This window comes from Uloborus diversus, chromosome 1, assembly GCF_026930045.1.
Source record: "Uloborus diversus isolate 005 chromosome 1, Udiv.v.3.1, whole genome shotgun sequence".
Classification (NCBI taxonomy): Eukaryota; Metazoa; Arthropoda; class Arachnida; order Araneae; family Uloboridae; genus Uloborus; species Uloborus diversus.
The window spans coordinates 154272217-154295843 of record NC_072731.1 but is presented as its reverse complement, the minus strand read 5'-3'; the positions used below and the strand labels follow the sequence as shown (position 1 = coordinate 154295843).

The window sequence follows — 23627 nt, the reverse complement described above, 5'->3', positions numbered from 1 at the left end:
AATGCCATCAAGCTCTACTTGTAAAGAGGCTAACAATTTATTTTTTCACTGTCAGGAAGATTCGAAATCGACACATTTTTCTTTTCATGCTTTTGAATTATTTCTAACAAGAATGCGCAAGGAAGTGTAATAATAATTTCGAAAGAGCAAAATGACACCGATGTTAAAATAGGTCAGACTATTTTGTGATGAAATTGTGGTTTGGCGTGCTCTGGATTTTTATTTTAAGAAATTTATTCTCATGGTTCAATCAATTGAGTTGAAGTTCCCAAACATTTTGCAGGGCAAGTGTACCGTCGTTTAATCGTATACCATTTAGAAGTAACGATTAACCAGAGGTGCTCACGGGAGGGGAGTAATGGCGCAAACGGAGGCATTGAATTTTTTGGAGAGGTGTGATTGTTTAGATGGAATTTTGGTTTCATTTGGGGGACGGGGGTCTCGTTCTTGGGAAGACACCTCTGGTTTAACCGAAGATGAATAGATGAATAGGGAGTAACATTTATCGTTCATGTAGCATTTAGTGCAATTTCAAAAAAAAAAAAAAAAAAAACAATGAAATGGAGAAACAAATTTTAACCTTAAAATAGATTACGACATTCTGCTTTTGTTTGCTAATGAACTTTTATATTAATTGGTTTGATATGGTGTTTGCTTCTATTTGCAGTTTTAAAAAGAAAAGCATTGCTAGAGTGTTTTTCATTAATTTCACCTAATTTACATTACAAAATCACATAAAAATCTATCAAGGGAAAGGGCGCTCAAATGACGTGTACTGTTGTCAACTGTGCTTACCAGATAGAATCCATTATGAGATCTTCCTGTTTATTCCCATCAGCGTCAAGATAAATATCCACAGTCAAACTGTCATCAGTATCATGGGCAGACACAAAATTCGTTGTACTTCGGCAAGGGATTCCCAAAGCTCTGCAAACTGAAATACCTAATATCAGTTGGGTGATACTATCTTCAGAAAGCAAATGTGAAAATCTAAATTAAGTACTTTGTCTGAATTAAAAAACATTCTGCCGTGGGAAAGTAAAAAGCAATATGTGCAGAAATGAGTTTTTCAAGAAACGCGTTTTGGATTCTTTACTAATAATTGAGAAACGTTGGAATGTGGCGGTTTTTTTTTTTTTTTTTTTTTTTTTTTCAGCGGAATAAAACGGTATTTAACTTCAACAAATTCATTATAAACTTGAGCAGAACTACTACATTTTAAAAATGTATTGTAAAAGGGGAAAAGGAGAAAAATAACTCAAATTTAAAAAAATGCAGTGTTAAGTTTGTACAATGATTGTTGAAAAGCCAGTATTTACCAGTAGTACACACACCGGAGAATACCCAGCACTGTCCATATCTGACGGACTTTCCTCCGCTTGTTAGAAATTGTTCTAATATGGCTGCGCTACCTGTCCAACTCCAAGGCGCTGTACCATCCTCATAGTTGCCCGACCAGTTCCCAATTACAACTCCACTGTCGTCGTTACTATTCACCTGTGATACATTAAAAAATGAAATTAAAAAAAAAAAAGAAACAAACAAGTGCATACTGTTAGAGAGCAGTCTAGCTATCAAAATGATTAATTATTTATATCACAAAATTACAAACCGAAAAATTTTATAATTTCAGAATAAAAATAAAACTAATTTCTTGATTGGATATGATTTGATCTGCCCAAAAACAGATTAACTTCTTTCAGTGCAAAAAGATTTGGTATAAAAAAGGAAGAAAAGATTTTGTATGGAAAATTCTTCTACAAAGAACGTTTTTGCTATATAAAAGAATATAAAACGTTAAAAGGCATGAATTTTTAGGAAACTGAGTACATGTAGTTTGTGATTACAAGGATCCCCTTTTCTTTGTCGGGGTTTGCCGTTTCTATATCTTTTCATCCATAAGCTCACTTCTTTTGCATTGACTCCCCCCCCCCTTCTAGCTCCCTTGTAACCCCGAAACACGTATATGCAGACTCCTGCAAATTTGTAACTTATAACGAAGTTGTCTGTTCTTTTACTTTTCAAGCATAAAGGTTCAATTATTATTTTTGATATAGTTTTAAATTCAGATGGCATCTTCACTTATCAATGCTTAACCTTTTTCTAAAGTAAACGAGATTTAAATTCAGGGTCATCAGCATATCCCGTGTTTGGACAAGGCTCTGTGTGAGTTCTGTTGGGATTACGGTGGAAGTGGTATCGAAAGATAGCAGTATACGTGCCATATTTGCTGTAGTAGCAACACCATGGCACGATGAGCATGAGCAGAGGGGAAGTATATTCGTATTTTTTTTTTTTTTTTATAACTATTCAGGAATTTCGCATTCGGATCCAGCTTGGCTGAAATTATCCTGTTCGGTTAGAAAATTGTTTACGTTGTGCAGGATTTTTCTTATATTGCTATGAGAAAAACTCAGCCGCTGCATATTGCAGTGCTAAACGCTTTGGAGATTTCTGGGTGGACATTCACACATTCGCCGCATTTCGGCCAGGCATATTTGCTTTCAGTGCAGTACCGGTGACTCTAAAGTTTGAAACACAAACATGATATTTTATTTTAATCTGGAACATGATTGTATCGATCAAATTAGAACCGGAAATGAAATTATTGCTCAGGAATTATTAAAAAATCACCTTTATGAATATGCACACGACGCATGACGATGCTTACCTTGCCATGACATTGCTACTGCTGCTAATGGCATATATATTGCTATCTTCTAAACCATTTCTACCATCGTATCTCCGCCCCACAACTGCTATAGCATCTTTTCCAAATATGGGAGAGGTATAAGCCAAACCCTGTAGACCCTTGAATATTAAACTAAGAAATCTGGAAACTTATCCCCAAGGGCAGGGGACGGCGAAATTTGAAGAATTAGAATTTTCTCACTAAAGCCTAGTCTTTCTCTATTATGTAAATATATATTTTGATACAGCTGACGTTTTGTGGGAGCCTACTGTGCCACGGCACTCATTTTAAGAAACCTGCACTACACTGTTAAAACCAGAAGTGCCACAGGTGTAAAGAATTTCACCCTAGGGTGAAATCACGGAGCCTCAGGGTGCAACGGAGGCTAGGAAGTGTCGTCAAGGTGCTTTTGGTTCCTCAGTGGATGAACGACGTTGACAGAAGTGATTCAATAGGAGAGCGACTCATTGCGCATGCACTCTGACTTATCGTCCAACGGCAACTTCAGTTTTGAATGGCGAACGAAGGAAGTTGCAACGAAATTTACTTTCACATTTAATGAATTACAAAACTGAAAATTTCTTGGATTAATCTTCGAAATATCACGTAAGTAAAGGCATTTGATCATATTGTAGCTCTTAAAGCTTTCGAACATATTTAAAGTATGTTGACAACTGCTTATTGTTTCGTTTACCTTATTAAATATTTTATATCTTGCTATTTATATCCTGCAAAACTGTTACCTAAAACTATCTATCAGTACTATCTTGCACAACAACGACATTAAAAATAAAAACGTTTAAATCAGCTGATAATTGAATGGCTAATTCCGGAATAAAAATGCATCGACGTGAGCATATATACCAATATCCATTTCTTCTCAATGAAATAACTACGTAGTGGAAACGAACAGAGCAGCAGAGCAAAGGCGGGGGGGGGGAAACCGCCTGAAAAGAAATCTCTCTCACTAGCGCCGTTCACATGACGCTTTTCGACCCAGGAAAAACCCTGCTTTCGACCGCAAGCCGGTTATTTGCTGGGGAAATGCTGGAAATTTTTTCCTCCTGCTTGGGGGTAGGAGAAAAGCCGGGTTGTTACCCAGAATGCACTGCGCCAACTGTGACGGTTTACTTTCTCCATTTAGGATTTTCGCAAAGGATGCTGGGTAAATCCGCTCTCTGGGATAAACCAGCTTTTCACATGTGAATGAGGAATTTTTCGATCCGGGTTTTTGCAGAGCCGGAGCGAGAAAATGCGAAGTAGAAAAACGTCATGTGAACGGCCCTACTCAGTGTTTGACTTATGAGTTTCACATCGTGTTTCAGTTAACGTATCTTTCTTAGGCGTTATTGCATAAAGCGAATGTAGTTATCTACTCGTTTTTATTTTTAATCTGACGGAAAACTTGACATTGGAAAGAAGGGCTTTTAAATTAGTATTCATCTTGTACTCATAAGGATACTCAAATATCGAATCTTATAATAAGTATTGATATGTTACGCTCGATTAAAAATTTCAACGTTTATGAAACGCTTTTATTTTCCCATGATTCTAATCTAATGTTACCTAATATTTCTGGCTGTTCCGGCAAATGATTGATAAATACCTTCCCTGTTCATTTTCAGTACGAATCATGCAGTAAAAGTTGTCAACAACATATTAATTACTGAGCAATCCAAGTGTGAATATAAGAAAGTTAGTGCACGAACAGACAAATTAAAGTCATGAACACTTCTAAACTATGTTCGAAAGTTGAAATGTGATCAAATGCCTTCGTATATATAAATCAAAATAAATAAAACACAATTGTATTCAAAAACACACACAACACGGGGGGGGGGAGGAATCTCTATAGGAAGCAATAAAGGTGCCATTTTTCTCACCTAGGGTACCATCTTTCACCTATGGTGCACGTTGGGTGAAGGGAGCCAGTTTTTCGCAAAACATTGATGTTTGCTGCTAAAGCATGAAAGTTTTGGGATTAAAGACTTGTTTCAGAGGGTTATTGCTCTTATTTTGATAGTTTCATACTTGGGAGGAGCTTTGTAACATTTGAGGGGGGTGCACTATAGCCCTTAGAAGCAGGACACCTTTGCCCTTATGTGCCGTGAAAATAGGTACTCAAGTATCAATGACATTTATAACTGTATTATGTAATATATTTTGTTTGTACGTAGAGTTTCAAGAATTGGTGCATGTGCTGGCACAAAGTCGGGTTCGTTGTAAAATCGTTAAAAATTTTTCCCCATTTTAAATTATTGCAAGAAAGACTAATAAGTAGGGGGATGTTGAAAACAACGTTTCGCCGTTATTACAGACGTGTTGCACACAATATTGTCCGTTAACTATAAATGTTGTTGATGGCTTATGCTCATATCTTGAGCATTTGTTAAGGACAGCATCAACCTAAAAACAGATTTCATACCAATTATTAATGTTTAAAATTGTACCTAGCTCTTTCAATTTACCTTTTATTTACTTCTTTTTTTAAAATTAACTTATATTAAAATTACATTTCATTTCAAGCATGTTGAACAATCTTTTCCACCCTCAATTCATCATTACAATTTGAATTATCCAGTTTTGAAAAGTTAACTTACTTCTGGATCAACCTGAATTGTTAAAACCAAGCAACTTCATACCATCCTATTCCACAACTTAGTTATTGAATCAACTTAAACAATTTGTAATAAATTTGTAAGTAATTTTACAACTTAATTATTGTTTAGCTGTACATGCTAAGATCTTACCATTGCTGATATAGCTCGCACTATTTTCACAGGATTACCTCTAGCAGAATAATCAAGTCCTGATTTTTCGAGTAAAAAGACACTTGCTGGCAGTACAGCTTCGGCAAACTGAAAAATATTGTATAGTGTGTTATTTGACGCCGATACGATTATACTTAATGTATACAATAAAAATCTATTTCCACACTCTTTTGATCACATTTCATTAAATCTAATTTGCTATTATCTAAATACTACAACAACTATAAATACTGATACTAACTAAATATTTAAAACTATTCCGGGCCTTCTGAAGCCCTGGCCTTCACGCAGTTGCTTTGTTGCCCTTTCGTAAAATAGGGACTGTCATTAATAGATAATTTTCTGACAGTTTGCTTTTCTTTAATCGAAGTTTTCATACTCATTCATTTTGCGTCAATTATAATTTTTCAAAATGTGTAATCAATAAAATTCAATTCTTTTTTAACGTGACTATTTTCAAGATTTCTGGTTTGCTTTCTGTTTTACTGAGTCAAGTTATTGTTACAAGTTTCAAAATATGTTTTCAACTGCTGAACACATCACGCCAAATAAAGAATTTCAAAGCTTTTCGCTTAATTTTGAAATACTATACTAAAATTACGTCCTATTCTTATTTCCCAAAAGTGTTTTAACTCAACATTTATTATTTTTACTATTTGATTTATTTTTCCCCTTATTTTACGAATAAATTTTTCTTACTTAAGTTCACTTTTCATTTTTTTGTAAGTTGATTAAATAATTATCTTACTTGCCCAAACACCCAAGGACGACCAACTGGTTGACTGTGCGTTCCGACAAAAATTTTACCAACATCACTTAGTACATATTCCTGCCTATCTTTGCTATCTGCCATGAAGACGGGATCATCTGAAAATATCAATATAAGACATTCAATTTTTTAGTGGAATGATATATACTAAAAAACAAACTGATGTTATAGTTATTTTATAAACGTGTTGATTTTATTGGAAGGGTTTTTTTTTTAACATAAAATCTAACATGTGAGTTGTGGCATTACCGAACTGTCTGTATATTGCATGTATGTGATCTGTTGTTTAAAATATTTTAAAATTTTATGTAGATCGCTTGAATCATGAATTACATATGAGTGTGACGAACCAATAGTGGGCTTTGTCTTAAAACAAAAATTGGCATTAATGCTGATTTGTTTTATTTTGAGCGTGAAATTTTGTGAGAAAAAACGTTTTTAAAAATTACAGAAAAATAATCTTAAGGATTGTCCATAAATGATGTCATCCTTTTTTTCAACATTTTTTACCCCCTCACCATCGTTGTCGCAAAGTGTCACACTCCTCCTTGCCCCCTCCCCTCCTTTTTGTCACAGGTCACGCTATTTTTCATAAACATATCCCTATAAAAATACTATAAAAATACGCGATATCACACTTCTTGTTACCCCTTCCCTACCCCCCTGTCACAAACTGCCACTATTTCATGAACGACTCTCTGGACTTAAAACGTGACCTTATTTATGGACAGCTCCTTAGGACTATTACATTAAATACATGTTATGAAAATCATATTTTTCATTAAATAGCCGCCCTCTTACAGAATTGCAGTCCACTGTATAAGATAAAATCGAATGTTTCAGCACTGAAAATTTCACGAGACCTCCCCGGGATACAGAGCATAATTTCTATGCGAGTTCAGCTCTAGTACTTTTTTTTTATAGTTTTTTTACCAGTGTTTTTTTCTATCTTTTACATGTCAATGTATGTTCTGTAGAGCATAAGGATTCTGTGCTTCTATTGCTAAAAATTAAGCCCTTGTTCTACTCCGATGTAATGCAGCTAAATTTTGAAGATTTCCAGAAGTAATGATTAAATAATATTTCTTTGTTCAGTAACGGAAATATTTATGAGCTATGTCCCCTATACTAACTGGCATCAACATTTGGATACATTGAATAAAAATGGAAGACAATGGACAAATAGCTCACAAAAAAAAAAATACTGCAAACATTTCAGAATTCATGAATCATTTCATTGGGTTAGTTTGAAAGAGAGAGAGAGAGAGAGAGTTGGGAGATTCTTCAGGTCGTTAGAGCGTTGTATTTCGTCAGTTGAGGAGGCATTAATAATCGACTGCATTTCAAAATAACATCAGGCAGGGCATAGTGGATTTGTCAATACTTTATGACTATTTTAGAAACGTATTCTATTTGTTTACTATTTTACACCTACATGGTAAAAAGTATGATTGTTTTCGTTGAAATCATTTGAAGAAAGCCGAAGAAAAAAAAAGGTAAGGAAAGTTTCTCACCTCTACACCAAGGATTAAACAGAATGTAAATATTGTCTTTACATTCAAAGACGTTGATTTTGTTACTTCCAGGAACCTTTGACTGAATCTTCATGCGCCACAAGCCCACACCAGCTGCATATGGTATCTGTATCTGTACGGTCAGTATGGCCCGTTCTAACCGTGCTTGGCAGATATCCCATTTGGAGGGGTCACGAGTGAAGCTTTTCTGACTAGTTACTGGCAGGAGTATCAAAGTACCTTTGTTTAGCTGATTCTTGGGACCTGTAAAAGAGAGATCTGTTAATGACCAGTTTTACGTTATTTTTCCAAATAATGTGAATTTGTTGATCTTCGTTTTTATTATTGATTCTATTTCCCACTCCAAGTCACCGCAATCGAACTGTTTTGACGAAAGATCGCAGAGTGAAACGTGCGACTGCATGAATGCTACTGCTAAAATTTTATTTTTGTGGGCAGTCAAATTTAATAAAAGACACTTCAATAGTAGTGTATCTCGATTTTCTTTTATTCCTCTTCTTTCTTTTGTTCATTTACTTTTTTTTAACCCAAAATATAGGGGAAGATTGAGATACGACATTATTGTGGTAATGATGACATGTAAATAAAGAAAAAAACTTTAAATGAAGTCACATGATGTCTAGAAGGATGAGAATTTATATGGGAATCTACATCATCGTCATCAAATCCATTTTGACCGCTATATCGCCGGAAGCATTGATTCTTTAGTGAGCTTACGAGAAAAACTGCTTCATTTCTATTCATGGCGGGAAACATGAATTTTAATTGTTTTTTATTTGTCTATTTATTTATTTTTTTTTTATTTTTATTTTTAATTTTTATTTATTTATTTATTTTTATTTCTTTATTTGTTTATTTATTTATTTTTATTTTTAATTCCTTTTATTTATTTTATTTATTTATTTATTTATTTATTTATTTATTTATTTTGAGCCCTACTTCTGTGGTCTGCCGAGGACCATGGAAATCGGGAACGGACTTATATAACTTTTTAAAGTGTAACCTTCTTTCCCTCAAAAATTATTTTTCAAAAAAGAAAATTATCAGGAAAAAATGACCCTGAAGAAAAAAGCAGTCAGTGCAATGGATTACACTTCACCAAACATAAAGCTTACCATTAAAGATTTTGATGTTATCAGTGGTTTCACACATCCACGTGCTTTTATGATGCAAATTCAATTAGCCACGAAGGTGAGAATAGTTAAACTCATTAAGAGCACAAGCACCAATATCAAAGGAATAATTTTTTTACCAACCTGTTGGATGTCAATAAAAATTAATGAAACTTTCGAAAAAAACTGGAAGTTGATGAAACTGTGATTTCAGATTTTGAACCGTATTCATTTAATATTGCATAAAGAAATAGCAAACATAGTTTCCTGTACAAAAATAGAGGAACACAACTAAGAAAATATATAAATTTACTGGACAACGTATAGCGAAACCTAGAAATGTCCACTTGAATGGCAATAATCCTGCTTCTAAAATCGAATGGTAGTTTTCCGTATGCGTGGTGTTCCAGGTAATGGCTGCGGAAAAAGTATGTTTCTGCAGTCTTAACAAATTCGCACTTTGCTCATGTCAAAAAAAAAAATTATGAATTGAGGGATTTTATCTTATGTAGCAACATTATTTGCAGTTTGCTGCAGATTAACTAACGGAAAATGCCTGAAATATCTTTCTTTAGTTGAATTAAAGCGGTAGCTGCAGATTTAAAGGAACTTACCAAAAGTGAGATCGATTCTGACTTGATCTGTGTTGATATTGAAAGGCCGATTGAAACGGATACCTAGGTAGAAAGGTTCTCCTCGACGAAACACTGGAACGGGCTCTTTGCCTTCCACCAAATCATAGGCTTCTGTGTGATGTGCTTTTGCATTATCTTTGCAGTAGAACTCCACCGTGGATACTTCAATAGGTAGAGGAATCGCTCGATCGGCTGAAAAGGAACGTGTTTTTTAAAGATGTATAGTCATCTATCGTTGTTTAAATTATCTGAAGTGTGAATATTTTCGTTATTAATACTCACAAAAAAAATGAAATAAAGAAAGAAAGCTATTAATTGGCATCATACAGTTTTTTCTTTTAAATGTAAATGCGTTTCATTATAAGTACAGAGTGATCAAAATTAAAGCTACCATGTTTAGACTTACATATAACTCATTTCAATAAACGTATGTCATTGAAACTTAATGTATATGCTATAATATGATCGAATTGAAAAAGAAATGTGCGATAAGATAATGCTTGTTCAAATTGCTTACCGTCAGGAGACAGCTTCTTAACTTTATTATCAACAGCAATTCTCATTGACAAATTGCTGCAGTTGATTGAGAAACCTTTCTCAATGCTGCTGAACAAGATAAAGCACTCTTAGAAGATGTGGTTGAAGCAAATAGAAATCCCATTAGTTAAAGTATGGATTTAAAAATATATATTTTTTATTGTTGTTTTTTTCTCCAAGCACCCATTTTTCGCCTGGTGGTAAAATTTTGAACTAGTATTTTCTCATTGGGAACTTCGTTCGCTCATCCCTTTGTTCAAGAATTGTGTGTACCAAATGTCAATGACTTACGTCTATTAAAACGAGCCCCACGTACGTTCAAATGAGGCAACGTAAATTATAATTTTCCTGTGCAGGAACTAGGAATATTCGAGGCTTCATCATAACACCATGTTTCAGCTGAATGAGATCAATATTGCCTCAAGCAATATTTCATTTGCATGGGAACCCTCAGGAGCTCATTTTCTGTACACTTATGTTAGCTTTTTTTAATGTTTCCATATTAAACGTAATTCAAAATATTTCTGCGCGAAAATTAGTTTAGAAGACTATTTGGAAACCGTACACATTTTTCTAGAAATTAAGCCCTTGTACGGTAGATTGGGGTGAAATGCCGTATTGTACAAGATGCTGTGCCACGTGGTTCACCCACAATCGTGCGCAAAATCTGCCTGCTGGTCAGTTGGTATGAAAGCGCATGCACATTGAGAGTAATTCACAGAGGTTTGTTGATTAATAACTTTTAATTGGTGCTTTTAAATGATTTTGTCATCCTGAGTGTTCTGTTAAATACCTGAAATCTCATCCCCACATACATTACATAGTCATGCTAGCCGTTGTTTTCATAGTATAGAAATAACTCGATTAGTTTTTATCAGTTTGAAGTGTGGGCTACTCTGTCTCTGCTGCGTTTCGAAAGAATGATTGGCATCTTGTTCAATGCTTTGAGGGAAGACGACAAACATGTTATGGGGTAAGATACCCGAAGTTTTCGGATATGTCCTGTCCTAGAAATAGAAATGTTCCTACTATACCAAAAAAAAAAAAAAAAAAAGCTCTGGACAAAAGTTCACCAGTCATTCTATGACAATAGAAAGCCAGTCAAGAAGAGACAAGGTTAAAAAAAACAAGGCGATTGGAAAACAAGACGCTGAGAAAAATAAAAAGCTGACAAAGTTCATATAAGCTAAATGATAAACCAACTACGATTTTTAAGAGAAAATTGCTTGAAAATCCCCAAATTCGAAAAGATGAATATTTGAATAAAGAAGAAATAGATGAACGTGATGATCCTTAGGATGTTCCATCTAAGGTCTAAGTCGATGAGACCTGCAGAAAATATTTCAATTCTGCCGTTTGTTTCATTCTATTATGCTCTGACGCATTAGACTTCACACATGGTGGGGATTTATTTGTTGGAGTATTCAAAGAGAGAGCGAAAAATAAATTTGGAAGGACGAAAAGCAGCTGTCAGAAATAAAGTTTATATTCTGAGGAAAAAAGTAGGATTATTCAAAGAAAAGTTATGTATCACTGTTGAATCAATTCATACTTTTTTTCCTTTATACATTTAAGAAATAAAAGTGCATTTAACTTGTTAAGAATCGCTACCATATTTTTGGTCCATAGAATAGTCACTTATTCCTTTAAAAAAAAACTGACTAAACAATTGTGATATATTTAAATAAAAAAAGTTTTGAATTAAATACAATACAATAAAAAAACATTATAAAAATTCGGCAAAGAATATTTTCTCAAAAATGAAATTATTATTGAATGGTCAACTCTTAACTTAATCAATTTTCCCCCCGATTCTCCCAACGAGCTGAAAAAAAATGAGCTTCACAACCATAATCTGTTTACATTCGACTGGTTAAAACAAATTATAAATGAACATAGAAAAAACATTTTAAAGAAACATTTATTGTAGTACGAAAGCACAGGTATCTATATCTATCGAGAAAAATAAATTTGAAGTCTTACTAGTAAAAATATTTCTACACATCCTAGAGCACAATGAACGTATCCAATGAGCACCACCTAAGTGCAAATAACGCCATTTTAAAAAGTTACATCACACATAAAACGTTGTTAGTTTTTTAAAAGTCATTGTTTGTCAGTATCTGTGTTAATATTCAGATACTGATTCATTATTTTGTATCATTTTGTTACATTATACTCAAACTTTTCCTTTGATTCAATTATAATTTCCAATTAGCGAATAGTTCTTGAATGATGGTGTTTTCCGGAATTATTTATCGGAAATGGGAATGGAATGAAGTATTCGAAAGCTTGACCAGATTGTTTTTTTTTATTTTAAGCAGAAATACAGCTTTGTTTGACGTATTATGTTTTGTTATTTCAGCTTCACAATTTCACTTTGTGCCTTCATTTATATAGCTTTACTTAAACGCTTGCTTTGCTTAGAATTATTTCTATTTTGAATGTTTTAGCTTATTTACATTACCATGGTTGTAAATTGAAAAAAATTAAATTGCTTGTTTTTCTGTTTATTTACGTGAAATGAATGTTGCAGAAATGAGATGATGTTTAGAAATGTGTTTCGTATGCTTGTCTGAAAAAAATCCAAGATAGGTACCTCAATAAATATCTAATACTTTCTCGGACAATGTTAAAGCAATAGCTTTGTTCTCTTTCCACGGGAGGATTTTCCTGATAAGATTTCACTAAATGTTGCACTTAATCTGGATTTCACATTTCAGGTAGATTAATTCTTTCTAAGATTTTTATTTTTTCTCTAAAAATATTTCAAAAATTAACCTTTATCATTTACCCTATTTGAATATATGCGCATATACAATTAAAATATACTGATAAATCCGAGAAATCAATTTCTGAACGAACAACATACTTTCGTCCACCCTATTGTAGTACCTTCTACGCCTCATGGCATCTCTTCTCATTCGTTCTAAAACCTCATTGAGGTAGTCGTTGTTTTCTTCCAAAGGAAGGCGATGAGCATATCGTCTGCCATAGCCACTGACATGGCGGACAGGACTCGTGGGTCGAGACATCGTCTTTAGAACTTATCTGTAGAGAATTGAAGTATTTTAAGATTATATCAAATTTATACAATATGTCATCACACACTATAAATACAACCACAATTCAGTTCATGTAATTTTTTGTTGAATACCATATCTAGAACGGTGATGGAAACATGAACGGTTTTAAATATTCAATATTTTCTCGTTTATTGGTAATGACAATGAAACTTGGATTGCATTATTGTAAAGTCGAGGCAAAAAGCTGATTCTATGAAATATCTCGAATCACTTAAAGCCCAATTTTGGTGACCAGAGGGTCCTTCGATCTTAGCCGGCCGAAGATCCAGCGTCTTCATTAATGATGATTGGGGGACGTTAAGTATGCTCGTGGTCACAAAATCCTCCAAATGAAACGATGCCTCTGGGGGTTTTGGAACAGGGATTGCTCGGCTCCTGGTCTGGATCAAAAATCACAGCTTTCTTCAGGGTTCCATCCAGTTGTTAAATCACAAACAGTGGTAGGTACGGGGGACTCTGGAGTGAAAAGTGGAAAAGCAGCCCGAATGTGGCACATCTTTGCAGGCAGAAAATAAGCAATAACTTCTGAAATTAGATTTTTGCTTTATTCAATCAATGTATTAACCAAATAAAAAAGTCCCCCCCCCTCCCCTCCCCATTTTTTTAACGATAAGAAATGCAAAGAGCTCGAAACATGTGACTCAGAACTGAGTATCCGAGCTTAACTTTTTGTCAACTTTCTGGTTGGAGATGAATCCCATGCATTGAAAAAACTCTGGAGGTTCGTCTGAACTGAAAAGTCTAGGGTTGGAATTGGCGTATCCTCAAGATCACCAAGATTTTACGACTGAAAGGATACATGAATAATGCATTCTCATCATACGACTGATCATTCATTCAGTTATGTGCCCTAAAAATCGGCATTTAAATAGAATTTTTTTACTCGGAGAGCGTTTAACGTTGCCAGAGCAAGAGCATACAGCGTTTCTCAATCTGTTTTGATCCTCTGACCGGTAAAACTTTGTTAACAAATTTTGCGTATTAGTAGGCGTTATATAAGTTATAAGTTATTTTATATTTACGTTACGTATACTGTCTTGCTAAGCACAGATGTGGTATTTGCACATTTTGTCAAAACTGAGTTATTGATTGTCACCTGGTGGTCATTAGTAATTTAGTTTACCAAAATCTCAAGTTTTTTTGGCGATTTGTGAACGCATATATTAAAAAAAGTTATATCAAAAAAGTGGTATCTGCATATTTTGTGCAGTTTACTAAAGCAATTTGAACGTAAGCAACAAATACTAAGCCTTTAAAGTGACATCTGAGCAGTTACCCTTTTTTTTCCTTAGTAAATCATGTATGTCCAACATTTATACCTTAGTAAAGCTACATATTTAATAATGTAGCAGTTTATTGTAACAAAGTACTAAAATTAGCTAAACTTTGAATCTATACTAATAATATAAAGCTGAAGAGCTTTTTTATTTGTTTGAACGCACTTATCTCAGGAACTACTGGTTCGAATTGAAAACTTCTTTTTGTGTTGAGTAGTCCATTTATTGAGGAAGGCTAAAGGCTATAATTTACATTGTTATTTTAATTAGAAAAAGTTATTCAATGCTTTATGTGATTTTTAGCAGTTTTTAGTACTTTTTACCCAGCAGACCCCGAACCAATTGCGCAAAAAAAAAAAAAAAAAATTGTACTAAAATGTAGAAAATTTATTTTTAAGTATGACGAAAAAAAAGTTTTTGCAGATAGAGCAATTTTGTATTTTTTTATGAATTTTTGAAAAAACCTTTATTTTGCATTTTTCCCTGGGTTTAGTTTTTTCTAAACTCATCCCGCAAAAAGTATAAAGGACTTTTTTTTTTCTGGAATTTTACTATGTAATATCAAAGCCATTTCACCTTCGTCAGAAAAAAAAAGTTTTCAAAAATACGCAACAGTTATTTGTTTACAATTTTTTTTCATGCGGAGCACGGCATGATTTCCAAGCATAGTCGAAGTTTTGTCAATCTTCAATTTAGGATGGTCATTACGTCATGGGCAGGTCCTCATGGCCACGTGATCCAACTGCATCGCTTGTTTTTACTTCTTTTTTTATATCCATTTGGGATTTTTATTCATCCCCCCCTTCCCCACATTTTGCTGTTTTTAACGTGATATACTTGTGAGTGTTTGATTCAATAAAAACAGTGAGTTTTTTTTTTTAAATCTTTTCACACTACGGGGAACAGAGAGATTTTTTTTTTTTTTTTTTGGTGCTATTTTAATTAAATAAATAAAGCGCGCGGTTTTTCTGCATGATCTTTGTTTTATATACATGAAAAATATCGTTAATGATCATCAGAAGTAGATATGCATAGATAGTATAGATAGATCGATAGATAAATAGAAGATCGTTAATTATCATCAGAAGTAGATATGCATAGATAGTATAGATAGATCGATAGATAAATAGAAGTTGATATAGGTAAATGGTCAGTAATAGATAAATAGGCCCGTATTTACGGAACTTCAACGGGTGATCAGTGACCCCCCCCCCCGATTCGTGAATCATGCAATCTATAAGAAAGATGTTGTTTATTTTTTTTCTTTTTCTTTTTTTTTTTTTTTTTGTACAGATTCGTAGATTTTGAGGAGTCTAGACAAAGCAATTGCTCTCTAACTTTGAGAGAAAGTTGAAAAAGATGTTGTGATATGTATGTGTGTATATTAATATATATGTTGAAATTTGGAATATACTCTTTGTCCTCCTCCCATTACCCCATTACTAGCACCAAGAAAAAGTTGAAATGACAGATCAGATTGTATGCTATATTTTTATAGAGTAAAACAGAGTTACATAATTTTTGTGGTTAAAAAAAGTATTTGCAAAAAAAGTACCTAACAGACTGAGAGAATAAATTTAACATCGTTTGCAGAATGACTAATAGTTTTCCTTTTAAATAAAATAGTTCAGTGATAGTTAGATTTAAAAATAAACGTTTAGCTTTGTATTTCATTCTTCATTATTACAGGCTTTAATAGCTTAAAAATGGGTCACAGACTAATCTTGTATCCATATCTCAAAGCAGAGTCATGGCAACTAGAAATAGCAAGTGTTATGAGTTTAAACAAAGAGAAAATCTACCGATAACTCAAGAAGAGCAAGAGCTGCTAAATATAGAGGTGGAAGTGGAGGAAGATGACTCTAGAAGACTAAATAATTATGCCTTTAGCTGTTGAAAGCTCATTCAAAAGATATGACCTAAAAACAATATATTTAAAGATTTCGGTAATGATGTTTTAAATGTTAGAAATACGAGCCTGGTTTTTCTTGGGATTGTCTCAAATTCTTTACTTGAGCTTGTATTTCTTTAAACAAATGGTGTGTTTTATACAAGTTTTTATGTTATGATCATTTTTATTTAAAAGGAATCTTTTTGTTTATAAATATGAATAATGAATATCTTTTCATTTGTTTTCTTTTTGTTATATATATTTAATTTTAGTACTTTTTAGTTATGATATATATATATTAGGGTGGTCCTTATTTTCGAAGTTGTAGATATTTTACACGACGCCCCCTCAATTTGTTCCATTATACAAATAAATGATCCATGCAAAATTTTAAGTCACTCCATGAATATTAACACGTGCCCCCTAGGGTCCCCTTTTTTGAGTTTCGAAGAAAAAATTGCGGATTTTCTCATTTTTATGTAAAAATATTCCTAGGTTTCATATTTAAAGTAATTTTGAACCTCAATAGATGTTGCTACTTCCAGACCAACCATTCTCTCACTTTCATTCTGTAAAATTTTACATATTACATAGGGTACATATACACCAATGGCTTTGGGACAGGCATACCGCTATTCGCGCTCGTTTCAAACCAAGAGGCAGGGGAACATTTCTTTCCACCAAGATGCACACAAGGGATTCTAAAGGCCATTAATGAATGGTCTAGGTCATTAATGAATGATTTTTGACAACATCAAATTGCCTCCTCCAGGCTTTGGGGGTTTTGATTTAGAAACTTTTCTGTGTATGTAAAAGGTGTGGCAAATAGGGTCACTAGGTTTCCATGTTATAAATATAAGTAATGACAATTATATTTTAATTCGCTGATAGTTATATACTTAAATATTTATGTATTCTTATAATTCAAATTCTGAAAAATCCTCGATTACCCTACTTTATTTTCCATATCTAAAATATAAATTTAAAAAAAATTCCAGATCGGAATAATGTAAAAATCTATACTTTAAACTGTCTTCTATTTCAGTACATAGTCCTTTATTGTCATCAAATTCCTCTTGCAATTCACAAGATTTAGAAACCGAAATGGGTATCTATCCTAACCTGTTGAACCTTTTTTCTATATCTGGTCTACCACAACGCAAAAAAGCTTCACAACTATTGATATCTACTCGCATTTCATCAATGTTAGACAAATGCCATATTAGGGACAAAGATGTTGCTCATTTATTAACAGCCTATGTAGATGCAGTACATTTAAATCCAAATAACCTTATGATCAATCGTACATCCCTTAAGAGAGCAAGAGAAAATCTTCGAGAGGTAAAATCAGATTTCATGAATTTAAATTTAGATTTTTTAGTTATTTTCTGGGATACAAAGCTACATCCAGATGTAACGGGAAAAAAACGCCAATAGGCTTACCATGATAGCTTCAGGTCCATATGTTGAACAGATACTCAGAATTTCTGAGATATTTCTTCACTTGTATATGATATCTTAGATGATTGCTCTTGATTGCTAACTGTTCAAGTTGTAGTGTTTGATACAACGGCTTACAATATCGGCCGTATAAATTGCGCATGTAATTTTTTAGAGCAAAAGCTGAACGGTGATATATTGCATTTGTATTGCTATCATCATGCACTTGAAATCGTACTGCAGAGTGTCTTTCAAGAAGTTCTTGCCTTTCTTAGTTCTAGACTAAATATTCCATTATTTAAGCGCTTTAAAATTCAAAAAGTACACATACCACTTAAATTCTAAAAGAAGAATTTGATGACATATTATTGTTCGTAGAAAGCGGAATTAAGAAATATTACAGAGAATTCTCACAACGTGTAATAATATTGCTTGGTGAAGTCCTCCCTCCTACAGGGATATGTTTTCGGCAACCTGGAGCTTATCTGTGAGCCAGATGGGTGGCAAAAGGAATTTGTTTGAATATTTATATATTTAGGAAACAATTTAAATTGACCTTACATGAAGAGAATGCCCGTAAATGCTGTTTTACAGTTAAATGTTGTATGAAGATATAGTTTTTCGCAGCAACCCATTCTAGGCCTTTTGAATTAATATAAAGTCCAGTGTCTAAAAACCTGCAGCGTACAAAATGATGACAAACATGCAGCAGAAGCAGTGATTGAAAAATTCATAAATCACTTATGGTACTTAGGGGATGAACTAGTAGCTTTGTCCGTATTGGATGAAGGAATTAACTTTGAAGATAGGAAAAGACTACTTCAAAAAAAAATGCTTGCTGAATAGGAAGACGTGTCTGATGACTGTATAAAAATTTCAGATAACAGTAGATGATTTGGAATATTTTCTTAGTAAAGTTCTTCCTCTTTATAAAATCAATTACAAGTCAATAAAACTGTTTGATAAGTTACAAACACCAAAAAATGTTTTCTTATTTGATCCTGATTCATGGCAAAATGAAGGAAGCTATTTAAAGGGAAGAGATATCGTTAAAACGCTGAAAGTTGTGAATGATGCAATTGAAAGAGGAACACAATTAATCGAAGAATTTCACAATCAATTTACCAAATATGAGTCACAAAAGCAATTTAGTATTTCACAGACAGTCCAAGACTATCGGGAAAAAATGCACACGATTGAGATACATTGAGAAAAGCGTACAATCAAGGTCAAGTTTCTAAAGCACTATTTCATTCTTATTCAATGTAAAATCTTTAGACGATATGAAGTAGTTAAAAAGATTAATTTTTGTGCTACCTCGCTGTAAAAATATTTTGCAAACGTAGGAGGAACGATGTACGGGGTCTGAAGTGAAAACTCGAAGATTTGTGCGAAAATTATCAAAAGTGTTAAAGTTCAACGTCCTAGGGGCACGTGTTACTATTGACCGATCGAGTTCAAATTTTGCACCGATTACTTTTTATTATAGTGTCACAAAACTAGGGGGCGTCACTTGTTGAATTCCGAAAAAAAAAAAAAATTCCCATATAAATAAGGACCACCCTAATATATATATATATATATATATATATATATATATATATATATATATATATATATATATATATATATATATATATTATAATGATCAAAATTGATGTAAAATATTCTACATTTAAACAGCGCAATGTTGCAGCTAAAGTAGTTAAATGTATTGAAAATATAGTAAAGTGTGTAGTTTCACATACACGGGTAGCACAGAAATAAGTGTATGTAACAACGAAGATAAACAACAATAACAACAACAAAAATGAACATGGAACGTTAAAAAATAAATTAGGAACATTGAAAACAAGAATTGATGAAATCATGGGTATTAAACTGCTGCTACGTTTACGAAGAGCTGGAGCAGCTGGCATATTAAATATTCTGCAAGGTTTCTGTGCGGGTCAGTATCATACATGCAGCAAAATTGATTAGAAGTAAAAGTATATGTATTTGAATTAACGAACTAATATGTGTAGCTACTTATAAGGCTTAATATAGAAGGCAGGAAAATTATCAAACGTTATATATGCTAATTTTTTGTATATATGCAATAATTTTTATAAATATAAATAGTATGCTTATTAGAAATATGCTGTCATGTATTACCAACCCCCCAGCTCTGACCTGCAAAATAAAAAGAAAAAATTACATACCACATGATTTCAAACATTTCGTCGACAACAATGTCTATGTCTAGGTATCCATTTGCCAGAGACGAAAATCCGATGCCACGCCAATCGAACAGGTCGCTGGGGCAGGGCATCCAAAAAGCACCTTCCTGTCGAAAGGATTTCAGCACTCTTTATCATCAAAGTTACCCAGTTACACTGTTGCCAAATCGCAGTTGTTTGGGTGGAAACTAAATCTGTCCTTGTTGAAGAAAAGATTTCTTGAACAAATTAAGATAATAAAATGTGAAATTGGCAGGATAAAAATTGTAATAGTAGAGATTTGCAGCAAATTTGAAGATTTGTTTATTAAATTGAGAATTGTTGCTACAAATTTTAAAGAATCTGCTTAGCTGTCCAATTATAATATTAATGAAGATCTTTTTATGTAAATTACTGTACCAATGTGGCATACTTTTTGTCTTTGTTCCAATTTGTCTTTGTTCCAATTGATAAAGCTGCCAATAATTATGGCATCATTTGCAAACATTTCTACGTTAAACAAGTCTTACAAGAACTTAACTCGTCTCTTTATTACGAAAAATCGAATCTTTCTACAGACGTGATTATTAAACAGTTTATTGCATACAATAAACTTTGCAAATCGAATTTTTCATACAGTTTTACAATTTCAAATTGTCAAAATCTGCCTTTCATTTTTATGACGCCCAAATTCCACAAATCACCAGTTAAATTTCGTTTCATTTGTTCTACTACAAAAAGTTTGGGAAAAAATATCAACATCAAATTACAGTTTATTTTGAAAAAAATTTATGATTTTCTGAAGGTCAAATTTATGCATACGAGCTATTTCTGGTGCATTGACAACAGTTTCGAAATCATTAAAAATCTACAACGCACACCTAAATCAATTTACACATTTGACTTTGAGAATCTGTTCTGCAACATTCCCATCGAAGATTTATATACAACTTTGTTAAAACTTTTTGACATATTTTGCATTGGTGAGGAATTGGGCATCGACAGGAATTTTTTCAATAGTCTTTGTCATTTCTGTTTCTTTAACAATTTTGTGACTTTCAACAACTTTATTTTTAAACAAATACATGGAATTGGCATGGGCACCAACTATTCCAGCACAGCTGCTAATCTGTATCTCTTTTTCTATGAATTTAAATACACAGTACAGTATAATAAAAAACATGATATTTTCAGGTATATAGATGACATCCTTATCTTCAACAAAAGTATGGATGACATTTTCCCTTTAATTTATCCACAAAATCTACAGCTCAATAAAGCCAATGACAACTTTCTGTCTGCCGATTTTCTGGACATTTCTTTCAAAATTGTTGATTCTAACCTTATTACAGATATCTATGATAAAAAAGATAACTTTAATTTTTACACAAAAAGTATGCCACATTGGTACAGTAATTTACATAAAAAGATCTTCATTAATATTATAATTGGACAGCTAAGCAGATTCTTTAAAATTTGTAGCAACAATTCTCAATTTAATAAACAAATCTTCAAATTTGCTGCAAATCTCTACTATTACAATTTTTATCCTGCCAATTTCACATTTTATTATCTTAATTTGTTCAAGAAATCTTTTCTTCAACAAGGACAGATTTAGTTTCCACCCAAACAACTGCGATTTGGCAACAGTGTAACTGGGTAACTTTGATGATAAAGAGTGCTGAAATCCTTTCGACAGGAAGGTGCTTTTTGGATGCCCTGCCCCAGCGACCTGTTCGATTGGCGTGGCATCGGATTTTCGTCTCTGGCAAATGGATACCTAGACATAGACATTGTTGTCGACGAAATGTTTGAAATCATGTGGTATGTAATTTTTTCTTTTTATTTTGCAGGTCAGAGCTGGGGGGTTGGTAATACATGACAGCATATTTCTAATAAGCATACTATTTACATTTATAAAAATTATTGCATATATAACGTTTGATAATTTTCCTGCCTTCTATATTAAGCCTTATAAGTAGCTACACATATTAGTTCGTTAATTCAAATACATATACTTTTACTTCTAATCAATTTTGCTGCATGTATGATACTGACCCGCACAGAAACCTTGCAGAATATTTAATATGCCAGCTGCTCCAGCTCTTCGTAAACGTAGCAGCAGTTTAATACCCATGATTTCATCAATTCTTGTTTTCAATGTTCCTAATTTATTTTTTAACGTTCCATGTTCATTTTTGTTGTTGTTATTGTTGTTTATCTTCGTTGTTACATACACTTATTTCTGTGCTACCCGTGTATGTGAAACTACACACTTTACTATATATATATATATATATATATATATATATATATATATATATATATATATATATATATATATATATATATATATATATACTTTCATTAGCTTATTTTATTCGTTACGCTATACAATTTCACACCTTTTGATGACTCTAAAGAAAATTTTATTAAAAAAAATTGATCATGTTCCGAATAGAAATATTGGTATGTTTCAAATGAAAACAAAAAATATTTCTTTAGTAATTTTATTTCTCAATAGAGTTGGAATTGTGTTTCTACATATTTTATTTATAAATAAGCTAGATTTTTTCTTTTTCTTTTTTTGACAACATTTCTCCCATAATGTCAACCAGTACATCACGAAAGAACAGTTTTCAGTCATCTCATTTTAAAACAAATATATAAAAAGGGATGGCTAGGATGACGAAACAGCTACGAAGAGTAAAGTAAGAAATATTGCCAATTACCCAGCTCTATAAATACAATGTTTATTTATATGTATAGTTCTCTTATACTCTCAACAGATACTAATAAAAAAAATCTGCTTCTATCTTTACTTTATTCTTCCTAAAACTGCTAATTGTGGTTTCTTTTAACTCAAAAATAACTAGTATATACAAATACCTTTACCATGCTGAATTTCTTTAACTGAGAGCGTCTATGCTTTTAATGATTTAACTAAATTATTATGTACAAATGAGCATGTCAAATGATGACTGAAAGTTCCGAAAATCAGTTCATCAGAAACTGTTTTTTGTTCAAATTTGTAGATCAACCTCGTATTACTTTTACTTGTATATCATATACTATCTGAAAACAACCGAAGCCATTGTCTATCTCTCGAACTAAAATGAAGAATGTAAATACAAGATCGAAATTAAGAACGCTGATTTCAAAACTAATAAATTAATTTAAAATGATGATGCTTTTTTCTTTTTTGTAGAGCAGCAAAAGCTCACATCCTTTTGCACTGAAAAAGGAGTAGCTTGTAACTTTGAAACACGTGTCTAAATGTTTTTGAAAATTTGTGTTTTTACGTTGTTAATTACACTTTTACTTTTCTTCAGAGTAGGATGATTTATTTAAAAAGTAAAATATTAAAAACCATTTAACAATCAAGATTCGAGCTCGTTACGCTGCCTACAAAACCGTAATTTGATTGGTTAATGGCTCACTTGACTGCAGGACTTTATACCTAACATGCGATTTTGGGAAACCAGGTTGTCGTTCCTTAAATAAATATAAACAACACTTGAGACGCCGTCAACTTTTAATATAAAAAAAATAGATATTAAAAACCTGAAAACGGTTTCATTAGGTGTCAAAATGGTATTTGTTTTACATTCAGAAAAGAAAATTTGGAATTCAGCGGAATATATAAATACTTATGGAATTAGAAAAGGTGGCTATCATCGGTGA

General features: G+C 32.8%; 1 protein-coding gene across 5 annotated transcripts in view; it reads right to left on the bottom strand.

Annotated features, from left to right (window-relative positions):
• The window catches only part of LOC129222250 (hemocyte protein-glutamine gamma-glutamyltransferase-like), a 60543-nt gene that overhangs the window by 18837 nt on the left and 18079 nt on the right, over positions 1-23627 (bottom strand). For 4 of the 5 annotated variants that reach the window (XM_054856747.1, XM_054856732.1, XM_054856739.1 and 1 more), the window contains exons 2-8: positions 12924-13102; positions 9494-9706; positions 7747-8010; positions 6212-6330; positions 5443-5550; positions 1320-1497; positions 796-934 (exon numbers count right to left, since the gene is read on the bottom strand). In XM_054856747.1, the coding sequence (XP_054712722.1) occupies positions 796-934; positions 1320-1497; positions 5443-5550; positions 6212-6330; positions 7747-8010; positions 9494-9706; positions 12924-13086 (1184 nt within the window). In that variant the 5' untranslated portion in view covers positions 13087-13102. Of the gene's footprint in view, positions 1-795; positions 935-1319; positions 1498-5442; positions 5551-6211; positions 6331-7746; positions 8011-9493; positions 9707-12034; positions 12077-12923; positions 13103-23627 lie in introns of those variants that run through there. The other variant, XM_054856763.1, reaches the window with a different exon arrangement.